General features: G+C 39.3%; 1 protein-coding gene across 4 annotated transcripts in view; it reads left to right on the top strand.

The window, feature by feature from the left end:
* TDRD7 (tudor domain containing 7) overlaps positions 1-26,139 on the top strand; it is a 67,007-nt gene that overhangs the window by 1,410 nt on the left and 39,458 nt on the right. For 2 of the 4 annotated variants that reach the window (XM_061634204.1, XM_061634199.1), the window contains exons 1-4: positions 3,755-3,833; positions 4,279-4,491; positions 5,849-5,990; positions 6,777-6,984. In XM_061634204.1, the coding sequence (XP_061490188.1) occupies positions 3,783-3,833; positions 4,279-4,491; positions 5,849-5,990; positions 6,777-6,984 (614 nt within the window). In that variant the 5' untranslated portion in view covers positions 3,755-3,782. Of the gene's footprint in view, positions 1-3,754; positions 3,834-4,278; positions 4,492-5,848; positions 5,991-6,776; positions 6,985-26,139 lie in introns of those variants that run through there. The other 2 variants (XM_061634223.1, XM_061634213.1) reach the window with 1 other exon arrangement.

The raw sequence follows: 26,139 nt of genomic DNA, 5'->3' as shown, positions 1-26,139 counted from the left end.
TATGTCAGCATTAGAATTAACCATACCAATGCTCACTTCCAACTTATAAAATGACACAGAGCCTTGAACTACAGCTTGGTGTATGACTCATGAGCTCTAATCTAGTGTGGCGCACACAGGAGGAAATTGAAAGCTTTCACTTGTGTTTAAAATGGTATAGTCAGTCTTGACTATGGTTTGGGGGGGATCCAACTTCACACCCTGGTTTGTGGAGTTGGCTTGTTTCCCTAAACCATAGTTAAGATTAACCACAGTTCTCAGTGCAGATGTAACCACAGTTAATTGAAAATGGAAGTGAAAGATTCTGATGATCTCACAGCTAGCTCTATAGAGGGGGCTAGGGAAAGCACACAAGTTTGAGGCTTGTGCACGTATAATTAAACCATAATCTAGCATTGTGTCTGAACCGGATATAGATGTGTAAACTGATCCTAAGCAACCTAATCTGACAAACTTTCTAAGACTATTACCCATCACTTCTATTCCTATTTTGATTTATAATAAATAATAGCTGTTATAAAATGCTTCAGGGTGTTCAGTGTACTTCATGTATTCCTTAATCTATGTTACCCTGCAAGGTTAGGATCTCCATACTGAAGGACTTCCGGGAAGGATGACTTCGCTTGTGCCTGCTTTTTGAGACGAGCTCTCGTCTCAGAAGAAGCTTTTTCAGTTATAAAATCAGTCAGAACGTTCTTTTTGACTGGTAAAGATTTTCTCCCGGGCAGGGAGAAACGTAGAGATTAACCACAAAAGCCTGTTTTTGTTGGGAGGACTGGATTTCATTAATTTATGAGAGAAAGTTCAGCCAGCAATGCCGGACGGACTTCCAAACAAGCTCTAACTGATTAATGCGACACGTTTATCTTTTCTTCAAAGAAAAACGGACTTTAACAGGCAAGCATCCTTCTTTCTATTTTTTTTTCACTTGGTTTAAATTGTTGCAGCAAAAAGAGATTTGTCAATGAATCAGCTATAAAGAATTTCTGGGTGAGTTATAACTCTTCTCTTTTATTCACGAAATTAAGGAGGAAAGAAATTGAAAAAGCTTATCTTTGTTTTTATTGCAAAAAGCTGTCCTGGAATTGCATTCTAAAGATATAAACGGAAGAGGGATTTCTATTCCGAAGAGAAAAAAAATAAATAATTTTGATTTATGAACTTTGGAATATTATATGTCTGGGACTATTTTTTTTTTTGGTCTATTTCATCTTGACGAATCTGCTTGTTCACGACACCACTAACTGTTTTGATGCTGGGAACTAAATTTGTTTTGTATTCCTGAACATATAAGAGATAAGGCAGGCTGTTCTGTCTACACAGTGATGTCATCAAGCCTGGAATATTAACCCAATTGTTGCTGAAATAAGAAGTGGGGGGTTTTTTGTTTTTGTTTTGTTTTGTTTTGTTTTCGTGGTTTTAAGAATGGCAATCAAGAAAGTGGATGAGAATCTGGAAGTAACTATGTTTCAGAAAATAATGGATGAGATTGAGATAATGAAACAAACCCTGAGACAGGGTAGAAAGGAGATGAAAATTGAATTGGGCAAAATGACGCAGGAGCTTAAAGAAATAGGGGATCTTGTGAAAGAGGAGATTGATGAGATTAGAGATGAGAAAAGAAAAATTAAAGGGAAGATACAAGCCCTGGAGATTGGAACAAATGTGGAATTGGAAAAAGATCTGGAGTTTATGGATATTAGAAACAAAGTTTACTGTTTGGAATTCAACGTTGTCTCTGAAGAAATTAATGAAGATATTAGAGATAAAGTTATCAATGTCTTGGATAATTTTCTGGACTGGAATGATGTGATGGAGCTTGATATAGAAAAAATCTATGGAATTAACTACAGATATGTGACAATGGAAAAACTTTCAAGAGATGAGCCAGTGCATTTTGTAAAAAAGAAGAACGGAGATATGACTTTACAACAATATTTCAGCAACATATTCAGAATTGATGGCAAGGAAATATTTGTGATAAAGGAAATTCCCATCAGACTCTTATTATATGACTATGGCTATGACAGCAAGATTATTATGGGATACTGATAATGGAAGAATGGACACTGAAATTACTGGACTTAACAGGACTATTGAAGATGGAAGATGGAATTAATATTGATAATGGAAGAATGGCTATTGAAATTATTGGACCTAATAGATTTGATGAGATGGATTAATCAATATGTTTATTTGGACTATGGCTATGACAACAAGATTATTATGGGATACTGATAATGGAAGAATGGACACTGAAATTACTGGACTTAACAGGACTATTGAAGATGGAAGATGGAATTAATATTGATAATGGAAGAATGGCTATTGAAATTATTGGACCTAATAGATTTGAATGAGATGGATTAATCGACATGCTTATTTGGAGAAAAATTGATAGATATATTTCTCAAAGAATTGAAACCTCTCTTTGACTTTTTGTGGAAAGAATAAAGTAATGTTTATGAGATTTGATGATTAATTAAGATAACTACTGGAGGAAAGTGATTTTATAATATAATTTAAGAGACAGGATTGTTATATATTGTAGACCTATAACTGATCTGCGACAAATCGGAAGTCAACATTTTATTTTACTGTTTAATTACTTTTGTTTTGTTTTGTTTTTTTGTCTTTGAATGTTTTTTGATTTTGTTTTGTTTGTTTTATGAAAATTTGAATAAAAATTATTGGGGGAAAAAAAAAGGATCTCCATACTGAAGATGCAGTCCTGAAGCTGGGACCAAAGTTTGCTGCACATAGGTCATCTACTGTGAACAAAGTTCATTAAAAAAAACTCATGTCACCCCTATTGTCCTGTTCTGATCTCATTTAGAATTTAGCACATAATGGGCTTTTCAGTATCTGGGACTTGGGTGGCAAGCCTTTTTGGGGATGGCACGCTAGCCATCTTCACAGGACTGGAGAGAAGGTGTGTGGTTTTGTGCCTGTGGCATTTTGTCCTTTACAGGTCAATAGTTTTGTGAAAAGTGTATATACTAAGCTGCCACTGGAGCAACTGAGTTGCACATGGATGACACTTGCCGGATGAATTAGGAAGGACATGAGTGTTACATTCTGTTATTATATTTTCTCAATACCTTAAAAAATAGCTGAGGTAGCTGCTTTTGAGAGGTATGTTATACATATTTTTTTAAAGCAGTAAATGGCAGCAGTAAAGATAAGTCCCTGGATGTTTTGGATATTACTCTGTTATAATTGCAACATTGGTTTTGGGATGTTAGAAGATTAAAGGAGAGTACTTTATATGTCCAACAACTCCAATAGTCCAGCATCCTATAAATTTTGCCTGCATATTGATTCCTAGAAATCAGTTATCTTTTTATGTTTTGTTGTGATGTGTGGACTAGCCTTCTGTATGGACCTTATTCTGGACAAGTCATTGGTCACTTGTTCGTATGGGGCGGCTGCTCAGAAAGCGGGAACTGTCTCAACCTGAATACTTCTGCTTTGTTCAGATATTTGTGACCTCCTCTCCTTGCCTCCCCCTTTGAAGCTTTCCTGAGATGATCCGATGGTGGCTATAGGCTGTACCTTGTGTTGCTTGTACGAATAACTAACATTTAATTCAGTTTCTAGACATTTTGTCCAGTTGAGTGCTTTCATCTACAGTGTTTGACAAAGCAAAACTTAGCCCAACATCCCGCCCCCCTGGCGCGGGGCTAATACGCCCCTCCGCGCGCCCCACCCACTTCTCCAATCGTGTTGAATTATGTGCGCATTTGCCATCACCCTTAAGGAAGTACCTGCCGCCATCTTGGATGATGGCAGGCATGCGCACAGCGCGCACAGCTTTCAGACTAACGGGAGAGGTAGGTGGGGTGTGCGGGCGGGTTTATTGAAGCCCGCACTGCCCGTATGGGGGGCGGGGAGGGGTGCCTGGGAGCTCGCGATCCGTGGCAGGGTCGGGTTGCAGGACCCGACCTTGCCGCGGATCACGAAACGGGAGCGCCATCCTCTCACCCTAAGGAGAGGCCCTTCAGGGGGGTCTCTGAGTAACAGGGCCCCTCAGGGCCCAAAGTGGTCGCCCTCTGGCGCCGGCCCTGAGTCTAACTCAGCTTTTTGTCTTCGACTATATTGTATGAAGTGGTTTTTTTCCCTTTAACACCATGGAACCATTTTCTTTCTAGTTAATGTTGAATCTCAAGTGCTGGACACACCAGTACTGAATTTTTGGTTATTAATGGAAGAGGTTTTTTAAAAAGGAGAACTGCTGACTTTACCTTAAATTTAAAGGGAATTGCTTTTCTGTTACAGGTGAAAATGCAGGAAGCGGATCTAGTTGCAAAAATGCTCCGAGCTGTTCTCCAGACCCATAAAAACGGAGTGCCCTTTTCCCGTTTGCAGGGGGAATATAAATCTTTAACTGGAGACTGGATTCCTTTTAAGCAGCTGGGGCATCCTACTCTAGAAGGATATATAAAAAGCATCCCTGGAGTTGTTAGGATTGAAATTGGTAAAACTGGTGAGGTAAGAAATGCACGTTTCATAATGGGGGAGGGGTGACTGTGTTGTGACTAAAATGTCCTGCAAAGCTTTGGAATTCATGCCAATACAGATTTTGATCCGCTCATTCACTAATCAAAACCTGTATCCTTGTGGGTAGTAGGTAGCTGTTTGGATGCTGGCATCCTGTTACTGTGAACTTGAGCTATTCAACGTCTTGTAGTTTTCAGCCTTTGGGTCCCAAACGTAACATGATACCTTTGTTGTTATGTGCCTTCAAGTCGATTACTACTTATGGCGACCTTATAAATCTGCGACCTCCAATAGCATCTGTTGTGAACCACCCTGTTCAGATCTTGTAAGTTCAGATCTATGGCTTCCTTTGTGGAATCAATCCATCTCTTGTTTGGTCTTCCTCTTTTTCTACTCCCTTCTGTTTTTCCCAGCATTATTGTCCTTTCTAGTGAATCATGTCTTCTCATGATGTGTCCAAAGTATGATAACCTCAGTTTCATCATTTTAGCTTCTATTGACAGTTCTGGTTTAATTTATTCTGACACCCAATTATTTGTCTTTTTTGCAGTCCGTGGTATGCACAAAGCTCTTCTCCAACACCACATTTCAAATGAGTTGATTTTTCTCTTACCCACTTTTTTCACTGCCCAGCTTTCACATCCATACATAGAGATGGGGAATACCATGGTCTGAATGATCCAGACTTTAGTGTTCAGTGATACATATTTGCATTTGAGGACCTTTTCTCATAGCTGCCCTTGGCAGTCTTAGCCTTCTTCTGATTTCTTGACTATTGTCTCCCTTTTGGTTAATGACTGTGCCAAGGTAGTGATAATCCTTGATAAGTTCAATGTCCTCGTTTTTAGCTTTAAAGTTACATAACTCTTCTGTTGTCATTTAAAATGAACATACAGTTTTTTAAAAAAGTCTCTTTAGCACCTTATCCTGGAGTGTTGTTGTAGTAGTTTTTGTTGCCACAGATGTGACCCGGACATTGAAGACCAATGTCTTCATACACCTTATAGTGTGTAATGGACCTTTATATCTTATGCCCTGGGCATGGGCATAGGTATTGGGCACTCTACAATGGCGCCTTTCCAAATTAGTATACAGGGATGGGGAACCTGTGGTCCTCCCAGATTCTGCTTTCAGCTTGCATCATCTTTGACCATTGGTCATGCCGCCTGGGGCTGATGGGAGTGGGAGTCTCAACAACATTTGGAGGGCAACATGTTCCCCTTTTGCTCTAGCACATTCTAAGCATCGCGTAGAGAGAGTTTGAGGCTGCTTTCAATACAAAAGTTTCTCCCTAAAAGCCCTTGGTAAATGTGATTTTCCATATTTGGTTTCTTTTTTTCTTGAGCAGGTGACTTGTCATGCGGTCATTTGCCAGGAGACAGCAAGAATTGCTCAGTTAGTTGCTCGCCAGCGAACTTCCAACAAGAAATCAGGCCGGCAAGTCAACTGCAGCATGAGGCTGAAAAAAATAGTGCCACTCGCCTCAGTAGGTAAGCTTGTCAGCTGCAAAACACTACATTGGTATGCTGAATTAATCAACTCACACTAACCACTTGCAGAGCTTCTCTACTGTAATGATTCTGCTGACTGAATTGAACTACTTGTACTCCTGAACAGTTACATGGCAGACTGGCCGATTAGTCATGTGTTTATTGCATCTGCACATAAGGAAACTAATGGGGAGACGTAATGCTTTGTTGCAAAACATTTTCAGTCAATAGCATGTATATAGTGCTTTTTGATGGGTTGTAATAAGTTTCATTCATCCTAACAATTCAGCAAGTTAAGGCTGTTATTAAAAAAAACCTGTTATTATGTAGTGGGGTTTTGGTCTAACGTGCTAGTTTGTTGCACTCATAGATAATGTGTACTACCACCACCAAAGGATGTTATATGTTACATATAAGGGCTGTTATATGAGCAGACGTTAAACAAATATCTGCTATTTTTTTTCCCATAGTCAGCCTTAAACGTGCTGGCTAGTTAGTTTTTGCAAAAAAACAAAAAAGGTCCCCAGATATAAGTAATAAAAATTGTGTTTACATCTTGTAATTTTGCATTTTATATACATGTACCTGCACATGCTTACACGTACAGTTGTTCTTGTTTACATTAATGTCATATTCATGTCACTTGGGTTCCTGTAACTTTGTCCTTGTTAGTTATATCTTGCAGCGTTTTTGCAAACTTAAGAATTTCTGTTGAAATGCCCCCCACCAGCCAAGCCATAGGTAAACTGAAAATGACATATTGTGGCTTGCTTCGTTGTATTATAGGCAAGCCAAAGGGTACTCTGAGGAAGACAGGATTCATGAATTTCACAGAGGAAACTAGTAGATCTACTCTCCCGCTGTTGAGAAGCAAGGGAAGCTGTACCGTTGTTAGACCTAGTATGAGCACTGCACCGTATCCTCTGTCCCCAGAATTTGGAAATCCTATGCCTAAAGAAGTCTTAAATCAAGGACACCTGGCTGTGATGAACAGGTTAGAGTTCCTCTTGTTGGAAAAATTACTGGGCATAAACTAGCTGATATACTTGACACTCTAGAATTGTGTACGTCCAGAAACAAGATGGCCTTCTGATTTTGTGTGTGTGTGTGTGTGTGTGCGTGCGTGCGTGCGTGCGTGCGTGCGTGCGTGCGTGCGTGCGTGCGTGCGTGCGTGCGTGCGTGCGTGCGTGTGTGTGTGTAAATTAATTTATTAAATTTATATCCTGCCCTTCCTCCTAGTACGAACCCAGGGCGGCATAGTATAGGAAAATGCCTTAAATGCAGATGTCAGCAACCAATGAAAATATTACAGAACTACTTGAGAGAGACACAAGCACTCTTTTTGTCATTTCTTTTCAACTCTAGCGCTATTGCTTTTTATTTAACTGATCCTGATCTTTTGCTTTTAACTGCCTGGTTAGAGATTTGGGAACCAGGAGAGGGCAGAAAAATGGGGGGGGGGATGAAGGGAGAAGGAAATAGTGTGTCCAGAGAGTGCAGGGGGTAGGGGAAGGGGATCTACAACATTTTCTCTGAGCATAATGAGTGAAATGCTTCTTTTGAGTATTTAAAATTGTGACTGATTACATTGCTGCAAAAATGCTAGACACAGTGTTGGTGGGAATAGCAAAGCTACACTGTGTGTCTAGCTTACTAAACAAACAAAATTCATAGGACCTTTGTACAGCACAGTCTGACTCATCTTGCTTCTCATCAGATTCTTCCATCTTCTGTATCGAGCAGGATGTTCAAAGCTATGCATGTACAATCAGGAAGTAAACACGTTAAAGAGTTCAGAAACTTTCTCATAATTTATACAAAGTTTCATTTTTTTGAAGTCCATGAAATTCAAAGTTCAGAATCAGATCCTGATTGCAGAAATGAGTTTGAGTTCTGGCAGCATTTTTAGGAATGTATTCCTTTTCTCTACAGTTACTGTGATACTTGCAGCCTACTTCTATGCATACTTACAGTATTTATGAGTATGTTCTAATGAACAAGTGGGCTCACTTGCATTGTTTGGAGTACAGTCCAACCCACTAGCCAGTAGTGGCAGTGCTTGATGGCATGGCAAGACCACTGCCTCCTCCACAGCCCTGCCCCTTGCGCTGGCCAGGCCAGAAATGGGTGGGGCTGGAAAAATGGCTCTGTGCTGTGCCAGCTCCCAGGCCGGGGCAGTAAAGAGACCCAGATCTTGCCATCATGTAATAGGCTGGCCTGGTTTTGCCCCTGAAATACCTTGTAATTGGGGGGTACCACTGGCAGGATCTTCCACCCGCCCATTGAGGAGCTCCATTGCCAGCAGAGGTTAGCAGACTAGGTAGGGCTGAGTGGAAGGGCCCATCCAAACCGTCTCCAGCGAGGTGGCTCAGAGGTTAGGCTTGCTTTTTTATTTTTTTAGAAAGGCAAGTTATACCCAGCTTTTCCCCTCCGCAAGGAGTTGCTCAAAGCAACTTGCAAATATAAAAACAAACATAAAAACAATGATCCAACAAAACACATGCACACACAAAGAGCAGCATCACAATCAGTACATTAAGCAGCAACAGAATCAACAGCTTGTTTAAAAAGGAATATCGCTTGTGGTAAAGAAATACAGAAGGTAACTTAATATTCTGGGCAGGGGGCTCCACATATGGGGAGCCACCACAAAGGAAGCCCTTTTGCATGTTGCCACCAGCCTTGTTCAAAAGGCAGCAACACACAAGATGGGCACAACAGCCTCAAACAGACAGATTCATGTAAGAGGAGATGGTTCTTCAAATAATTTGATCCCAAAATATTTCGTGTCTTATAGCTAATTATCAGCATCTTGAGTTCTCATAAAAGGACTGGAAGCCAATGCAGCTCTTGCAATAAGAGGGTCACTTGATCTCACCACTTTTCCCCAGTCAGGATTTCAGCAGTAGCATTTTGCACCAGTTGAAGTTTCAAAGGCAACCCTTATAGTAATCCAATAAAAATGTATATAGGTATTTATAAGAATATTTCTATACTGCCAGCTTGTATAAAATATCAAGGTAGATTACAACAATATATAAAAGCACAATAAAACATAAAATGCCATATAAACATACAAAATAGTTAAAATAACTGGCTAATCAAGAAAGTTTAAATAGATGCATAGGCTTGTTGGCGTAAAAAGATCTTCAAGAAACTGCTGGAAGTCAGTAGTAAAGATGCTTGCTGAATCTCTGCTGGAAGAGTACTTCATAGCATGGGATGGGTGATACTGAATGCTCAGTTTGACGTTGAAACTAGTCAGGCCTCTGTAACACGGAGGAAAGTAACTAATGCATGTAGGTTCATGGCCAGGTCTAACTAGACCAGGAATGGGAATGACTGGTATACTAGCTGCAGCTATGCAAAAACACTTGGCTGCAGCTGACAACCGAGCACTTAATGACAAGGCTAGGTCCAGGATTACTCCTAGTCTTTTAAAGGGAGTGACATCCTATCGCTTGACCTGTAGGCCTCTAGGACAACAGCACATCTGTCTTGTCTCAATTTAATTTTAGATTGTTTGCCCTCATCCAGCCTATCACTGACTCCAAACACGGATTTGGAACCCCCACATTCTCCCCAGAATATGATGACAAGGAGAAGAACAGATGAAAACCTACTCCCGATCTTTGATGAGCTTTTCCAGTAGTTTTGTGGTGAAGCTGAAAAACATAGGGGACAAAATCTCTTGAACCTGTAGACCCAAACCCAGGGGTCAAGTACAAGTTGCCCATCATCACTTTCTGAGACCTACCCATAAGGAAGGACTGGAGCCACCACAAAACAGTCCCTGTGGCCCAGAGGGTTACTATGGTGGATGGCATTGAATCCTGCTGAGCAGAACCGACAAGGATGTATTCTTCCTGTCTAGTTCCTGACGAAGATCCCCCATGACTAAGGCTGTTTCTAGTGCAAAACCAGACCTCAAGTTAGACAGAAATGTGTCCAGACAGTGACTTCCACTGGAGTTGGGTCCAATTATGTAGGCATAGGCTGTGGTCTTGTTGTGTGTAAATGAATGACCTATCAATATCAAACTTATTGTAATTGCATTATATGAATATTTCTAGAAAGTTTTCTGACCACACATTTCTTTTATCTCTGCAATGATGCTGCAGACTACCTACTACTTCTAAACCCAGATAATAAAACATTCCTTTGTTTAGAAGCAGTATTGATGAAATGTTTTCTTTCTGTTTTTCCAGTTGAGAACAAGAAAGATACTTGGATATCTCAGGGTGCAAAATCTCTGGTTCACCTCAGGCACTGGAGATATGTGCAACTATTGGAAGCATTGATCATAACTTAATAAATGCTAAATTATACACAATATATTTTAAGGTCTTAAATTATGTTTAAGTTTGGTGTGCATTATTTGCTTAAACCAGTTTCCCCCTAAATTTCCATTTTTCTTGGTGGGGGGAATAGCTGTTTTTGATGCGTTTCAATTCAGTGTTTCAAGACTGACACAGACATTTTAGCAGTCTAAGCTATTCTCAGCACCTCTCCGTGCCAGGAAAAGCTTCACTTGCTGTGTTTTAAGTATGTTTCACTATTTCTCAAGGTAATAGCTATTTCATCCCATCATTGGTGTACCATCAGTCTCATTTAGGGTAGAGGATCAAAACTAATTTCGCATCTAAAATATGTAGTACTACTTCACAGAATTTATGTATGCATTTGTACTAAATCAGAGGGGTGTGTTTGTGTAAGTAACTTTTATACTTCTTAAGGCTAGACATTACCATCCGTGGCTAGAACGACTGGGACTTTTTAGTCTTTTTCTTGCTTGCTAAAACTGTTTCATTTATATTTACTGCAGATAAATTTTAGCCTTGTGCCAGTGGTATTTTTCTTTTGATTTTTTTACCTCGCTTGTAAACAGCCAGCCATTAGAAGGTCTTGCAAAGTTTTTGCCAACTGATCTTCCAGGTCTCTCGTGTCTTGGATTTGTGTTTAGGTCTACAGTAGACATCAGTGAAGCAGCTTATAAAGTGTGTGTGTGTCTTGTGTGTCATCAGTGAAGCAAAATGTGTGTGCGTATACATACACACACGCACATATATATATGTGAAGCTGGGCAGAGAGTGACCTCAACTATTGGCAATAGCCTGTTTTTTAAAAAAATTGCTGAACTAGTATTGGCATGTTACTGCACCCTTTGTAGTCACTTCTGTGGACATGAATGCAAAACTTAAAATAAAAGCAGATGGGTTTGATGGTGGAATTCTGCTGATTTAGTGTTGTGCTACAGCCACACACACACACCCCAATTACCCTTTGACTGACTAAAATCCAATTTGGCAAGCTCAACTGCTGCACCATCACTTCTCTTCATGTATTATTTGTTGTTGTTCTGGGTCATCAGATCATGAGTCAGATAATGTCCATACTGGTCCATAATTGTTGATCTAGATTTCAGAATAGTTCTGATTGCCTTGATAATCCTCTTATTGTGCTGCTATAGCTTGAACCAATGACACAGCCAGGAAACTTGGCTCTTACAAAGTATTTATTATTTTTTACCCCACTTTTCAAACAGTTATATCCCAAAACAGCTCGCATCAATTAGGAAAAAAAAGGAGAGGCCTTGCAGACTAAAAAAAAGGGAGCGAAAGGCCATCTCTTCTTTGAGGCAAGACCAGAGTTGTGAGCTATACAGTGCCTTGCAAAAGTAATCAGACCCCTGACCAATGCTGTCATATTACTGAATTACAAATGGTACTTTGTAATTTTGTTCTGTATGATATTTTATTTGAAACTCAAAATCAGTTATTGTAAGGTGACATTGGTTTTATGTTGGGAAATGTTTGTAAGTAACATAAAAAACTGAAACATGTTGCTTGCATAAGCATTCAACCCCCACACATTCATCTTTGGTAGAGTCACCTTTTACTGCAATAACAACTTTAAGTCTTTTGGGGTAGATATGTACCAGCTTTGCACACAGTGTCAGAGCCCATTCGTCTTGGCAGATTCACTCCAGGTCATTCAGGTTGTTGGATGTCGCTTTGACTTGTAGTTTTATTCCCCGCTGATTTGCTTGTGGACTGCAATTTTTCAAAGAGCGCCCCAGATTCTCAGTAGAATTGAAAGATTTCCCGAGCCCCTCCCCCTGACTTTGACTGGGCCACTACAGGACATTCACTTTTTTGTTCTTGAGCCACTCCAGTGTTGCTTTGGCCTTGTGCTTGGGATCATTGTCCTGCTGAAAAATGAATTTCCTCCTAAGCTTCAGTTTTTTAGTGGACTGAAGCGGGTTCTCACAGTATTTACCTGCATTTTGCTCCATCCATTCTTCCTTCCATTTTAACAAGATGCCTAGTCCCTGCTGATGAGAAGCATCCCCACAGCATAATGCTGCCACCACCATTCTTCACTATAAGGATGGTGTGTCTTGAGGCATAAGCAGTGTTAGGTTTACGCCACACATAGCACTTTGAGTGTTGGCCAAAAAGCTCTATCTTTGTCTCATCTGACCCCAAAACCTTTTCCACATTGCATCTGGGGCACTCTCATGCTTTCTGGCAAACTCCAGACGTGCTTTCAGACGGTACTTTTTGAGTAACAGCTTCTTTCTTGCCACTCTCCCATACAGGCCAATGTTATGCAGAGCTCTTGATATGGTTGACTGGTGCACCATTATTCCACTCCCAGCCACTGAACTCTGTAGCTTCTTCAAAGTGATTGTTGGCCTCTCTGTGGCTTCTCTCACAAGTCTCCTTGTTCAAGCACTGGGTTTTGAGGGATGGCCTTTTCTTGGCAGTGCATGGATGGTGTGATGCAGCTTCCACTTCTTAATTATTGATCCAACTGTGCTCACTGGAATATCCAAATACTTGGATATTATTTTGTACCCTTTTCCTGATCTATGCATTTGTATTACATTCTGTCTCACTTCTGTAGAATGCTCTTTGGTCTTCATTTTCCTTCAGATCCACAGCCTGACCAATGATCCTTCAATAGTGGGGATTTTATCCCGACAATGTGACAGCAACTTTAATGGTTCACAGGTGGAGGTCAATGATAAGGTAACTGTCCTCGATAGGGCAGTTTCTTTCATCTGTGTAAACTGGGAGCTCCCATACACCAGGGGTGGAATACTTCTACAAGCAACATGTTTCTTACAAACATTTCCCACCATAAAACCAATGTCATCTTACAACCATTGATTTTGAGTTTCAGTGTTTCAAAATAAAATATCATACAGAACGAAATTACAATGTACCATTTGTAATTCAGTAATATGAGAGCATTGGTCAGGGGTCTGATTATTTTTGCAAGGCACTGTATATAAGAGGGCATTTCATACCCAGTTGGGGCCAGGTTGATCTTCCCTCGCTGGCATTTGTGCTTGAATAGCAGTCGGGGGCTACTGTGCCTTTGGCTGATGGGTGGGGCTTCTCTCTCCCCCCCCTCCCGTTTTGCTTCCACAATGCCAAGGCAACTGGCAGTTGGAGTGGAGTGTTCTTTCTGACAGGGAGGGGGGAAGGAAGGAGAGAGCTTCCTCCAGCTCCTCCTTCTCTGGCCCATGGATGTGGCTAGGCTGGGCTCTCCTCCTCTGGCCCATGGATGGGGCCAGGTTGGCCTTCCCCTTGCCACAAGGTTTTTCTGGCAGGCAAGAGGTGCACACACCCAGTGGGTCTGGGTCCCCCGGCCACATGCAGGCCCCCGACCTTTCTTTCCTCCACCTCTGCAGTATCAGGGCAACTATGGCGTATTAGCCTGGGGGAGAGTGTTTAATGACCAGAGACTTCTAAATAGGTAACATGCCTTCATTGAGGGAAAAGGTTTATTAAGAGTACCGCTCTAGATTTATTGTGACTATAGATAAGGGCAGAAGTAATGCGGGGGAGGGATTATCTAAGTACATACTGTCATGACTTGAAACATTAAGGAGTAGTTGCTAGGCCTCGATTCTCCAAAACATTTCAATTATGCTTAATTGTTGGCTCATCTATGTACTTGGCAGAATGAGCGGTAATGAACATTTATTTATTTATTATTTGATTTATCCTGCCCTTCCTCCCCGTAGGAGCCCAGGGCGGCAAACAGAAGAGCTAAAAACACTTTAAAGCATCATAAAAACAGATTTTAACATATATTTAAACAAAACATCTTTAAAAACATTTATTTAAAAGATATGGGATATGTGTTTGAATGTTGTCCCACAAAAAGTCCTAGCAAGCAGGACAGATTATTTATTATTTATTTATTAATTAAACTTATATACCACCCGACTAGCAATAGCTTTCTGGGCGGTGAACATCAAAAAATACAATAAAATTACACAATCTCATAAAACAGAATATATAAAAACTGTACAAACTGAAATCAGATTACAACAATTTAAAATTAAATTAACTTAAATTAAAATGCCTCAGAGAAGAGGAAGGTTTTAACTTGGTGCCGAAAAGATGATAGTGTCGGCGCCAAGCGCACCTCCTCGGGGAGACTGTTCCATAGTTCGGGGGCCACCACTGAGAAGGCCCTAGATCTTGTCACCACCCTCCGGGCCTCCCTATGGGTTGGGACCCGGAGGAGGACCTTCGTAGTAGACCGTAGTGAACGGGCGGGTTCATATCGGGAGAGGCGTTCCGACAGATATCGTGGTCCCGCGCCGTGTAAGGCTTTATAGGTTAATACCCAGAGAGCTGTTTGCTAGTCGGGCGGGATATAAGCTGAATAAAATAAATAAATAAATAAATATAATACCAACACTTTGAATTTTGCCCGGAAGCATATGGGAAGCTGTGATGCGTCCTTCCCTGGCTCTCCCTGTCAGGTTCCTACCTGCTCGTGGTTACTGCCTGTCTCTAGGCACCACCAGGGACTCCACCAGTCCGGACCGCTCTCTCTTATGATTTCTCTCCCCGCTCTAGCACAGATCTCAACAGATCCCCCTGCTAGGCAACCACCAGTAACGTCCCAATACTAGTATTCCCAGAGACTCTGAATACTGGTATTGTTATTCTCTTCACCGCTGCCACCATTTGTTACAGTTCCCCTTCAGCCTTGGTCATTACCTTACCCTTCCTTCTGGTCTGTGAAACCCCAGCCAAGGATCAGGCCTTTGGTAAACCAAATTAAGTATTTATTACAGATAACAAAGCTAACAAGATTAACAAGATTTCTTCTTAAGGCACATAAGCATATGGTTTTACTCAATACTAATCCGAACTCCACCTCCCTCCTGGTAAACAACTCTCTAAAACCCCACCAAGCAATCCACTCTTTCTCTTCTCCCCCCAGATTCCACAATTCACCACCTCACATTCCCCCAGATTTACCTGTCATCCTTTCATTTATACTGTCAGCCATTTTAAACATTCAGCCAATCATCAAGCATTCTATTGCCCATTCACTCCCCCTCCTCTTTCACTACTTACCATGTATACTCTAAACAACCAGCACTTACCATATATACACTAATATATAGGAACATCACATTTCCCCCCCCTTAAACAACTGCAGAGTATTATTCCTGTTCCAGGATTTATACGTCGCGTTAACAAATAAAAGTCTCTATGGGGAAAATGTCTTTCTTTGTTCCTCTGTCTGGTCACGTCACTGCAGTCCCAGCCACTTGCCTGGAAAGTCCATCGGCCAGTACATTGTCCTTGCCTTTGATGAACTGGAAGTCCACTTGATAGTCCTGTAGGGCCCAGGACCACCTCTGCAGCATAGTGTTATGGTTTTTCATAGTCTGCAACCATAACAAGGCCCGATGATCCGTAGTCACTGTGAATCTTCGTCCCCACACGTATGAGCGCAACTTGTTCAGTCCCCACACGACCGCTAGGCACTCCTTCTGGACCGACGAATAGTTTTTCTCCCTCGGCGTCAGCTTGCGACTCAGGTACGCCACTGGATGTCTGGTGCCTTCTCTCTCCTGCAGCAAGATGACTCCCAGCGCGAGGTCCGACGCATCTGTAGCCACGATGAATGGTTGCTCATAGTCTGGTGCTATTAATATGGGTCCTTGGCACAAAGCTTGCTTCAGCAGATCAAAAGCCTTCTGACATTCATCCGTCCATACCACACGCTCAGAACACTTCTTCTTGGTAAATTCATGCAAGGGGGTTGCTATTTCCCCAAAATTTCTCACAAACTTCCTATAAAATCCAGCCACACCCAGAAATGCCCTTACTTGTTTTTTGGTTAAGGGGATCGGCCACGCTTGTATTGCCTCCACCTTGCTCCATAAGGGGGTGATTTTCCCACTCCCCACCTTATGTCCTAAATAGATTACTTCCTTTAGTCCAAACTGGCATTTCTTAGCTTTTATTGTGAGGCCTGCTTTTCTTAAGGCCTCCAATACTGTTGTCAGGTGTTGGACATGCTCAGGCACCGACTTGCTAAAAATGGCCACGTCATCGATATAGGCCACTGCAAAATCTGACATGCCTCGCAACACAGTATTGATTAGCCTCTGAAATGAACTTGGTGAGTTCCTTAGTCCCATGGGTAAGGTCACAAATTCACATAACCCATCTGGTGTACTGAAGGCAGTTTTGGCTCTGGATTGCTCGTCTAGTTCCATTTGCCAAAATCCTTTACAGAGATCTAGTGTAGAGATAATGGTTGCTGCCCCCAATAACTCTAACATAGCGTCTACCCTAGGCATAGGATACGCATCTGGGACAGTAATTTTATTGATTAGCCGATAATCAATGCAAAACCTTGTCGTTCCATCTTTTTTCGGAACCAGGACAATACTTGAGGCCCAGGGACTGATGGATTCCCTGATCACTCCTAATTCCAGCATATCTTCCACCTCCTTTTTGATCTCATTCAAAACTTTCCCATTCGCACGGTACGGAACAGATCTGATTGGGGCATGATCTCCAGTATCAATGGAATGTATAACTATACTGGTTCGGCCAGGTTTGTTGCTAAAAACAACCCCTCCCCTCCATGTTTCGGAAACCCGACTGAAATGCTCTTCAAGCAGAGGTTCAGCAGACATCCTCACTGCTAACTTTCAGGCATCTCTTGAAGACTTTTTTATGCCAACATGCTCTTACTCAGTTGTATAATTTTCTTAAGATGAGCTGGCCATTTTTATGATTGTTTTAATAAATAAATATTTTTATAAATTAATTAAATAGATGAAAACACAGAGATGATCCTGAAAATGACCACCGCATGCCAAATACACACATGCACACACACCTTCTGTCACATGTAATGCTTCTTATCTCAAGTCCTGATAATATTCATTTGTGGTTAGGGAAGGGCGAATCTGCCAATTTCAGGTTCTGATTTAATATCTTGTGGTGTTATTTATTGATACTGTTGAAGTTTTTTATTATTATTATGTTCTGAATTGTTTTTATTATATTGGTTTATTTTTTCCTATGGAAGCCGCTTTGAGGTCACCTGGTGATGAAAAGCGGCATACAAATATACTAAATAAATAAAATAAATAAATAAAGAGATTCCTATAGGTTTTCAAAACTCTCAGAATCTCCTCTTTTACTTCCTCCTTCACCTCCTCTGACCATTCCACTTGATCTACCCCTCCTTTGTCTTTGCTTTCCTGTACCAAATCTGGAAGTTCAGGCCCACTTCCCTCAGGGAATAAGGTAACTTGCAACACCTTTGCATCCCTGGTATGGTAAGGCTTTAACATATTTACATGAACCACTTTGCTTTTGTTTAATTGGTCTGTGGTGATTACATATGTCACTGTGTCAAGCCTTTCTCTGATGGTATATGGTCCTTCCCAGTTAGCCTGTAATTTGTCATGTTTCCTGGGTATGAACGCCATAACCATATCTCCCACATCATACACACGTTCCCTGGCTGTTCTGTCATACCAGTAACTTTGCTTCTCCTGTGCATGACTCAAATTCTCTTTCACTACTTCCATCATTGATGTTAATTTATTGCGGAATTCCAATACAAAATCTACTACAGGGACTTCCGGGAAGTGGTGCTGGCTGGTGGTTGTCTCTGAGGGAGCTCTGCCTCAGAGGAAGCTTTTTTCAGGTTAAAAGTCAGCCAAGAGGAATCTTGGACTGGCTTAAATGTTCTCCAAGGTACAGGAGAACCGATCAGATCTTCCACAAGACTTCGTTGAGCTGTCGGCGGCTGGAATTGATCAGGAAATTCCTGAGATAAGAAGGCAAGCCGATCGGCTGAAGACGGAGTCAGGATTTTCACGCAAGCTGGACTGGAATGAAGCGAAGCGTTTTTTCTTTTCTTAAAAAAAAAAAGGTTCTTAACCAGCGAGCCCACTTCTGCCTAAACCTTATCATTTGGCTTAAATTACTGCAATAAAAGGGATTTGTTTATGAATCAGCAATTGAGAAACCTGGGTGAGTCATACTTTTTCTCTTTTAAATATAATTAAGGAAGAAAGAAAATATAAACAACTTATTTACTTTTCTACGACAAAAAGCTGGCTTGAATTTGGACTTTTAAAGTTTAAAAACGGATGAGAGGTAATTATTATATTTTGGACTATTTTTCTCTTTGGACTATTTCTTGTTGGATGAATCCGCTGCTCGTATATGCTACTAATTGTTTAGTCTTGGCAACCAGAATTGTTTTGCATTCTTGGATGCAGATAAGGACTGTGTTGTGCTGGCTGGATTCCAATTACAGGCCTGGAATATTAACTCTTCTTTTTGGTGGAGGGAAAAAAAGAAGAAATAGACTGCCCTTAGGTTCTGAAACAGTGATTAATTTTAGAAATTAAAGGCCTCTTTTTGAAAATGACAACTAAAAAAACAACTAAGGCCCAGGGGCGAAGAGGTTCTATTGATACACAGGAAGAGGATATACCCCCAGAAATGTTTCAAAAAATAATGGAAGGGATTAATGCTATAAAACAGGAAATTAAACAGGAAATGAAAATTGAATTGACAGATATAAAAGACTATATTAAAACACAAGTGGATGAGATTAAAGGGACAATTGGGCAAATAAAGGAGGATGCAAAAAATACTAAAGAAAAGGTACAAACCTTGGAGAATAGAACAGATATACTAAATCTGGAACTAGAAAAAAATTTGGACTATTTAGCTATGACTGAAATGAGAAATAAAGAGCATTGTTTGAGATTCCGTGCAATCCCTGAGGAAACAGGTGAAGACATTAGAGACAAAATTGTTAATGCTTTAGTAAAATTTCTGGACTTGAATGAAGATAGGATGGAATTTGAAATAGACAAAGTTTATAGAATTAACTCCAGATATGCAACAATGAAAAAAATTCCAAGAGATGTGCTTGTTCATTTCGTAAAGAAGACGACCAGAGATATGGTTTTACAGCAACACTTTAAATATACCTTTAAAATTGATGGTAAGGAAATACTGGTGATGAAGGAAATTCCTATTAGACTTTTACGTAAGAGAAAAGAATATGCTTTCCTTACAGAAAAACTTAAGCAATGCAAAATTCAATTTAGGTGGGACGTTCCAGAAGGAGTGATTTTTACATTCAGACAACAGAAATACAGACTGAATACTGTTCAAAAAGCAAGGGACTTCTTGAGAAAAGCTTCAAAGGATATGGAAGAAGATAAACGCAAAGATATGGATACAGTTCCTGGGAAACAAAGTCAACAAGGATACGCAGAGGAGGGGAAGGAAGATGATGGATCAAAAGGAGCATCAGGCAAATTTTAAAATACATGCTTAACGATGGATTACAAATACCTAACTTGGAATATAAATGGAGCCAACACGGCGCAGAAGAGAAAGAAAGTGTTTCATTATTTGAAAAAATTAAAATTGGATATAATTTGTCTACAAGAAACTCATATTCAGAAGAAAGATTCTAAATATTTGATTTGTAAAAATTTGGGTGAAGAATTTATTTCAGCTGGACCAAAAAAAAAAAATGGAGTTGTTCTCTATATTAACCCACAATTGCTTCCTAAATTGGTATTATTGGACGATAGTGGTAGATTTGTGGGGGTTGAAATTACTTTACAAGGTACAAACATTTTGATAGTGGGTATTTATGCCCCCAATGAAGATAAAACAAGGTTTTATACAGGACTTATGGAAAAATTGTCAGAGTTTTCATATGAGCATTGGTGTGTCATGGGTGACTGGAATGGGGTAATCTCACCAAAAATTGATAGGCTTTCTGAAAAAAATATCAAAGAGACACAAGGTAAATTACCGAAGATTTGTTTTGAACTCATGGAACATCTAGAATTGGTGGATACCTGGAGATATATAAATGATAATGCAAAGGAATTTACTTATTTTTCAGAAAGACATAAAACATTTTCGAGGATTGATATGATTTGGATGTCAAAAATTTTAGCGAAGGATATTTTTAAAATGGATATATTACCAAAAACTTTTTCGGACCATAATCCTGTGATATTAACTTAAAAAAAAAAAAATCTTGGATTTAGATGGAGACTAAATGAATCTTTATTACAGAATGATAAAGTAGTACAAGAATGTAAGAAGAAATTAAAGGAGTTCTTTGAATATAATTTACATAAAGGAACAAGTGAAAATATTGTTTGGGATACAAGTAAGGCATTTATGAGGGGATACTTTATTAAATGTAATTCTGAATTAAAAAAAAAGAAACAACAGAAAATGCAATTAATTTTGGAAGAAATAAAACAAAAAGAGGAAGAATTGAAAAAGAATCCAGCTAAAGTTTCTATTGTAAATCAAATTAAAATGTTACAGAAGCAAGTATCAATGTTGACAGTTAGAGAAATTGAAAGGAAATTAAATTTTGCTAAACAAAGGACTTTTGAATTTGCAAATAAACCTGGGAAATGGTTAGCATATAAATTAAGAAAAGAACGTCAAAAAAATATTATTTTAAAGATACAAGAAGGAGATGAGACGCTGACAGACAATGTAAAAATCAAAAAGATTTTTCATCAATATTACTCAACATTGTATAAGTGTCAAGAAATTCCATCTGAAAAAATAGAAGAGTATTTATTTAAACAGAATTTGCCTAAAATTACAGATTTTCAGAGACAAGTTATTAATGGCCCTATTACGTCAAGAGAGATATCTGAAGCTATAAATAAAATTAAATTAGGAAAGGCACCAGGACCAGATGGGCTATCTGCAATGTATTATAAATGTTTGGAGGAAGAACTCCTGCTACCTTTACAGTCTACAATGAATTCTATTTTGCAAGAGGGAAAGATACCGGATAGTTGGAAAAATGCTAATATAACATTAATACCTAAAGAGGACCAAGATTTAACTAAAACAAAAAATTATCGGCCAATATCTCTACTGAATAATGACTATAAAATTTTTACAATGATTTTGGCTGAAAGATTGAAAATAATATTGCAACAATTTATTCAGGAAGATCAATCAGGGTTTTTACCTAAAAGACAATTACGTGACAACGTCAGGAATGTTTTGAATGTGTTGGAATATTTAGAACAACGAAATGATAAACAAGCAGCTCTGATTTTTTTAGATGCTGAAAAAGCATTTGATAATTTGAATTGGAAATTTATGTTCCAGGTTTTGGAGCAAATGGACTTTGGAGACAACTTTATAAAATGGATTAGATCGATTTATACATCACAGAAGGCCCAGATAATTGTTAATGGAGACTTAACGGACTCATGTGAAATACAAAAGGGTACAAGACAGGGATGTCCATTATCTCCCCTTTTATTTATTCTGGTTTTAGAAGTGTTGCTTAGAGATATAAGGCAAGATAAAAGGATTTCGGGATTAAAAATAAAAAAAGAAGAATATAAATTGAGAGCATTTGCTGATGATTTGATAATTGTACTAGAAAACCCTTTGGAAGGAATTCATATACTGATGGACAAATTAAAAGAATTTGGACCTTTAGCAGGATTTAAGATCAACAATCAAAAAACAAAGATGTTGGTGAAAAATTTAACTTTAAGGGAACAGAAAGAGTTAATGGACAAGACAGATTTTACAATAGAAAAAAAGTTGAAATATCTAGGCATTATTATGACAAATAAAAACTCAAAGTTGTTTCACAATAATTACGAAAAATTATGGACAGAGATTAAGAAAGATTTGCTAAGATGGGATAAACTACAACTGTCATTAATGGGTAGAATATCTGTGATAAAAATGAATGTATTACCGAGAATGATGTTTTTGTTTCAAACAATACCTGTAATATCCTCTGATTTACCTTTTAAACAATGGCAAAAAGATATTTCTAAATTTGTATGGCAAGGAAAAAAACCAAGAGTTAAATTTAAATTACTTCAAGACGCTAAAGAAAGAGGAGGACTGGGATTACCAAATTTGAGACTTTATTTTGCTGCCTGCTGTTTAGTCTGGATAAAGGAATGGATCTTATTGAGGAATAAAAGACTATTGGATTTGGAGGGCCACAATCTGAAGTGGGGATGGCATGGATATCTATGGTATGACAAAGTAAAAGTAAATGTAGACTTTAATAATCATTTTATAAGACGTCCTCTGTTGAAAATATGGAACAGATACAAACCAAGGTTTTATTCGAAAATACCATTATGTGTCTCAAGTCAAGAAGCGTTTTATAGAAGAGAAATGTCTGGAAAAGAGAAATGGTTAACTTATCAAGAACTATTAGAAAATGTACATGGAGAATACATAATGAAAGAGAGAGAACAATTGATAAAGGAAGGATATAGTTTTCATTGGTTTGCATATTTACAATTGTTAGAAAGATATAAAATGGACAAGAAAATGTATGGGTTTGAAATAAATAAATCTGATTTTGAAATAGGTTTGTGTACAAATGATGAAAACATAATTGCAAAAATGTATAAACTTTTATTGAAAATGGATATGGAGGAAGAACAAGTAAAAGAGTGCATGGTAAAGTGGGCAAAAAATTTTGGTCATAACATACAAATGGATCAATGGGAAAATATGTGGAAAAAAGGCTTGAAATTTACATTATGTTATAATCTTAAAGAAAATTTTTATAAAATGATGTACCGTTGGTATATGACTCCAGAAAAGCTGTCAAAAATGTATAGTAATGTCTCTAATGTTTGTTGGAAATGTAAACAACAAGAAGGATCTTTTTATCATATGTGGTGGTCATGTAAAAAGGCGAAATTATTTTGGGCACAGATAGGTAGGAAGATGCAAAAAATTCTAAAGATAAATATTCAGTCAAAACCAGAATTTTTTTTATTGGGTTTTATGGATAAACAAATAGAAAAGAAATATGGAAGAATAATATTATATATGATTACGGCAGCAAGATTATTATATGCACAAAAGTGGAAAATGGAATCAACACCAACAATGGAAGAATGGTTATTGAAATTAATGGACTTAGTAGAAATGGATAAATTGACATGTTTACTTAGAGAAAAATCGACAGATACATTTCTTAAGGAATGGAAACCTCTCTTAGACTTTTTGTTGAAAGATCAAAATAAAATGATGATACTGGGATTTGACGATTAATTAAGACAGCCTATGGAGAAAAGGGACTCTGTATGTATACATTAAGGGACAGGTTTGATGTATATTATATACTTATAGCTGATCTGCGACAAATCGGAAGTCAACTATTTTATTTTCATTTTTTTGTTGATGTATTGTTATGTCTTTTTGACTTTGTTTTGTTTGTTTTTGGAAAAATTTGAATAAAAATTATTAAAAAAAAAAAAAAAACAAAATCTACTACAGAAGTTTTGTACTCTCCCAGAGTTCCTTCCCATGAATTTTTTAGCAGTTCCAAAGGTCCCCTCACTTTTCTAGTAAACATTAGTTCAAAGTGTGAGAAGCCTGTTGACTCCTGAGGGACTTCTCTGTATGCAAATAAGAAGCATCCCAAACGTTCATCCCAGTCTTGTGGGTGATCTTGAACATAGCTTCTTATCATGCCCTTCAAAACTCCATTGAATCTCTCAGTTAGCCCATTAGTGGCGGGATGGTAAGTAGTGGTCTTTAGATGTTTTAGACCACAACATTTCCACATACATTGCATCACTTCTCCCATGAATACACTGCCTTGATCTGTCAGCACTTCATGAGGGAAACCCAGCCTCATAAAGATTTTTAATAAAGCCTCTGCCACTACAGGGGCTTCTACAGATCTCAGTGCTTCTGCGTCTGGGTACCTGGTGGCAAAATCCACCACCACCACTAGATATTTCTTGCCATGCCTTGTGGGTTTGGAAAAAGGGCGCACCAAATCTATTCCCACTCTATAAAAGGGTTGTCCAATTATAGGAAGGGGCTTTAAGGGTGCCTTGGTCTTTACTCCGTTCTTTCCCACCTTTTGGCATATTCCACAAGATAGACAATGTTGTTTTACATCCTTGGAGATATTTGGCCAATAATAATGTGCAGCCAATCTCCTCTTGGTCTTTTTTATTCCCAGATGTCCTGCACATGGGACATCGTGGGCTACCTCTAGCAATCTGGTTCTGTATTTGCTAGGTACTATCAATTGCTTCACTGGTTCACATTCATCCTTTCTTTCAGCAGGCATCCACAGTCTATATAAAATCCCATTCTCACACACAACTTGATTCCTCAGTTTGTCAGTGAAAGGAATCTGTTGGGTCAGGGCTTGTTCCTTTACCTGCTTCAAACTGATATCTTTATGCAGCTCTTCCCTGAATTGCTCTGCTTCTTCCCCAGAGACCACTTGATACAGTTTGTCTTCTTCAGCAGGCCTGCTAGTGGTTGCTATGGTGACCTGAGGCTGGTTAACAGATTCCACCCTGTTTGTTTCAGCCCCCCTTAATATGGCTTCTTTTTCTCTGCCAATTTGCTGTCTGGTCACTACATAGATCTTTCCTTGGGCGCCCATTACATCCCTTCCCAGTATTACTGGTTCTTGTTGCTGGGCATTAATGCCTACTTTATATCGGCCCTCTCGGCCTCTCCAAGTCATATCCACCAGGGCCACAGGCAAACTTTCTGGTTGACCTCTCACTCCTTGGATAGTCACAGTTTCCTGAGGTAATATTACCTCAGATTTTATTAAATCTGGCCTCAGTAATGTCTGAGCGGCACCAGTGTCAAGCAATGCCCAATAATTTGCCCCTTGTACACTCACTTCCTCTCTCAGACTTGAATCAAGGTCTGTTACTTCTGTCCAGTTTATCTGGCAAAACTGAACCTTTTTTGCTGTTTCTAAAGCCTTGGGCTCTGTTTTCACTGCCCTTGTCTGAGCAGGATTACTACTGGGGTTGGCAACCTCACATTGAAAACGTAGGTGCCCTGGTCTACCACATTTGTAGCATAATTTCTCCTCACTTTTAGGGTACACAGATCCACTCTGGGGTGTCCTGTGCCCTTCAGATTTTAATGGAGGACTCACTCGCTGTGGTACCACATCCCTTCTGCCAGTACTATATGGTCTGGGTTTAAACTCTCTTGATGTTTTCCCCACCCAGCCAGTTCTGTTGGAGGCGAAGTGATCCGCCATCTCTGCGGCCTCCTGCACAGATGTAGGGGAACGGTCTTTGACCAGGAGCCTTATTTCTGGTGGTAACTGATGGTATAATTGATCCAGTATCATGAGGCTTTTCACCTCTTCCACTGACTGAGCTTTGGCACTACTCATCCACTTTCCAAATATATCCATCAACTTTGCTCCCAGTTCCACAAAAGACCTCCCTGTCTGTATCTGGCAATTTCTGAAAAGCTTTCTAAAATAATCAGGCCCCAGTCTGAATCTTTTAAACACTGCTTCTTTGAATTCAGCATAGGTGATGGGCTTGTCTGAGGGGAAATATTGGTATACCTCAGCCAATTCCCCTTTAATCAGGTTTGATAAATACTGCATGTATTTATCTTCAGGTAGCCCCCACAACTGAGCTGCTTTTTCAAAGGTGCTGAGGTAAATTTGAGGATCTTGACCAGGCTCATAGACAGCAAAGTCCTTTGGAGTAATTTTTATTTTTGCTCCATCTCTCTCTTTCCTTGTCTCCTCAGAGTGAAATTTCTCTCTATCAAATTTTAACTTTTCTACTTGTAATTCAGCATCCAATGCTCGTTGCTTCTCCCTCTCCTCAAACCCCAATCTCATTCTCTCAATTTCCAACTCCCTCTGTTTTTCCTTCTCTGCACCTTCCATCCTCAATCTCTCAGCTTCCAACTCCCGCTGTTTATCTTTTTCCTCAGCCTCCATCCTCAATCTCTCAGCTTCCAACTCTCTCTGTTTTTCCTTCTCTGCACCT

The sequence above is a fragment of the Rhineura floridana genome, chromosome 1 (genome assembly GCF_030035675.1).
Source record: "Rhineura floridana isolate rRhiFlo1 chromosome 1, rRhiFlo1.hap2, whole genome shotgun sequence".
Lineage (NCBI taxonomy): Eukaryota > Metazoa > Chordata > Lepidosauria > Squamata > Rhineuridae > Rhineura > Rhineura floridana.
Note: the sequence above shows the minus strand (reverse complement) of the source record. Positions and strands in the feature narration are given on the sequence as shown.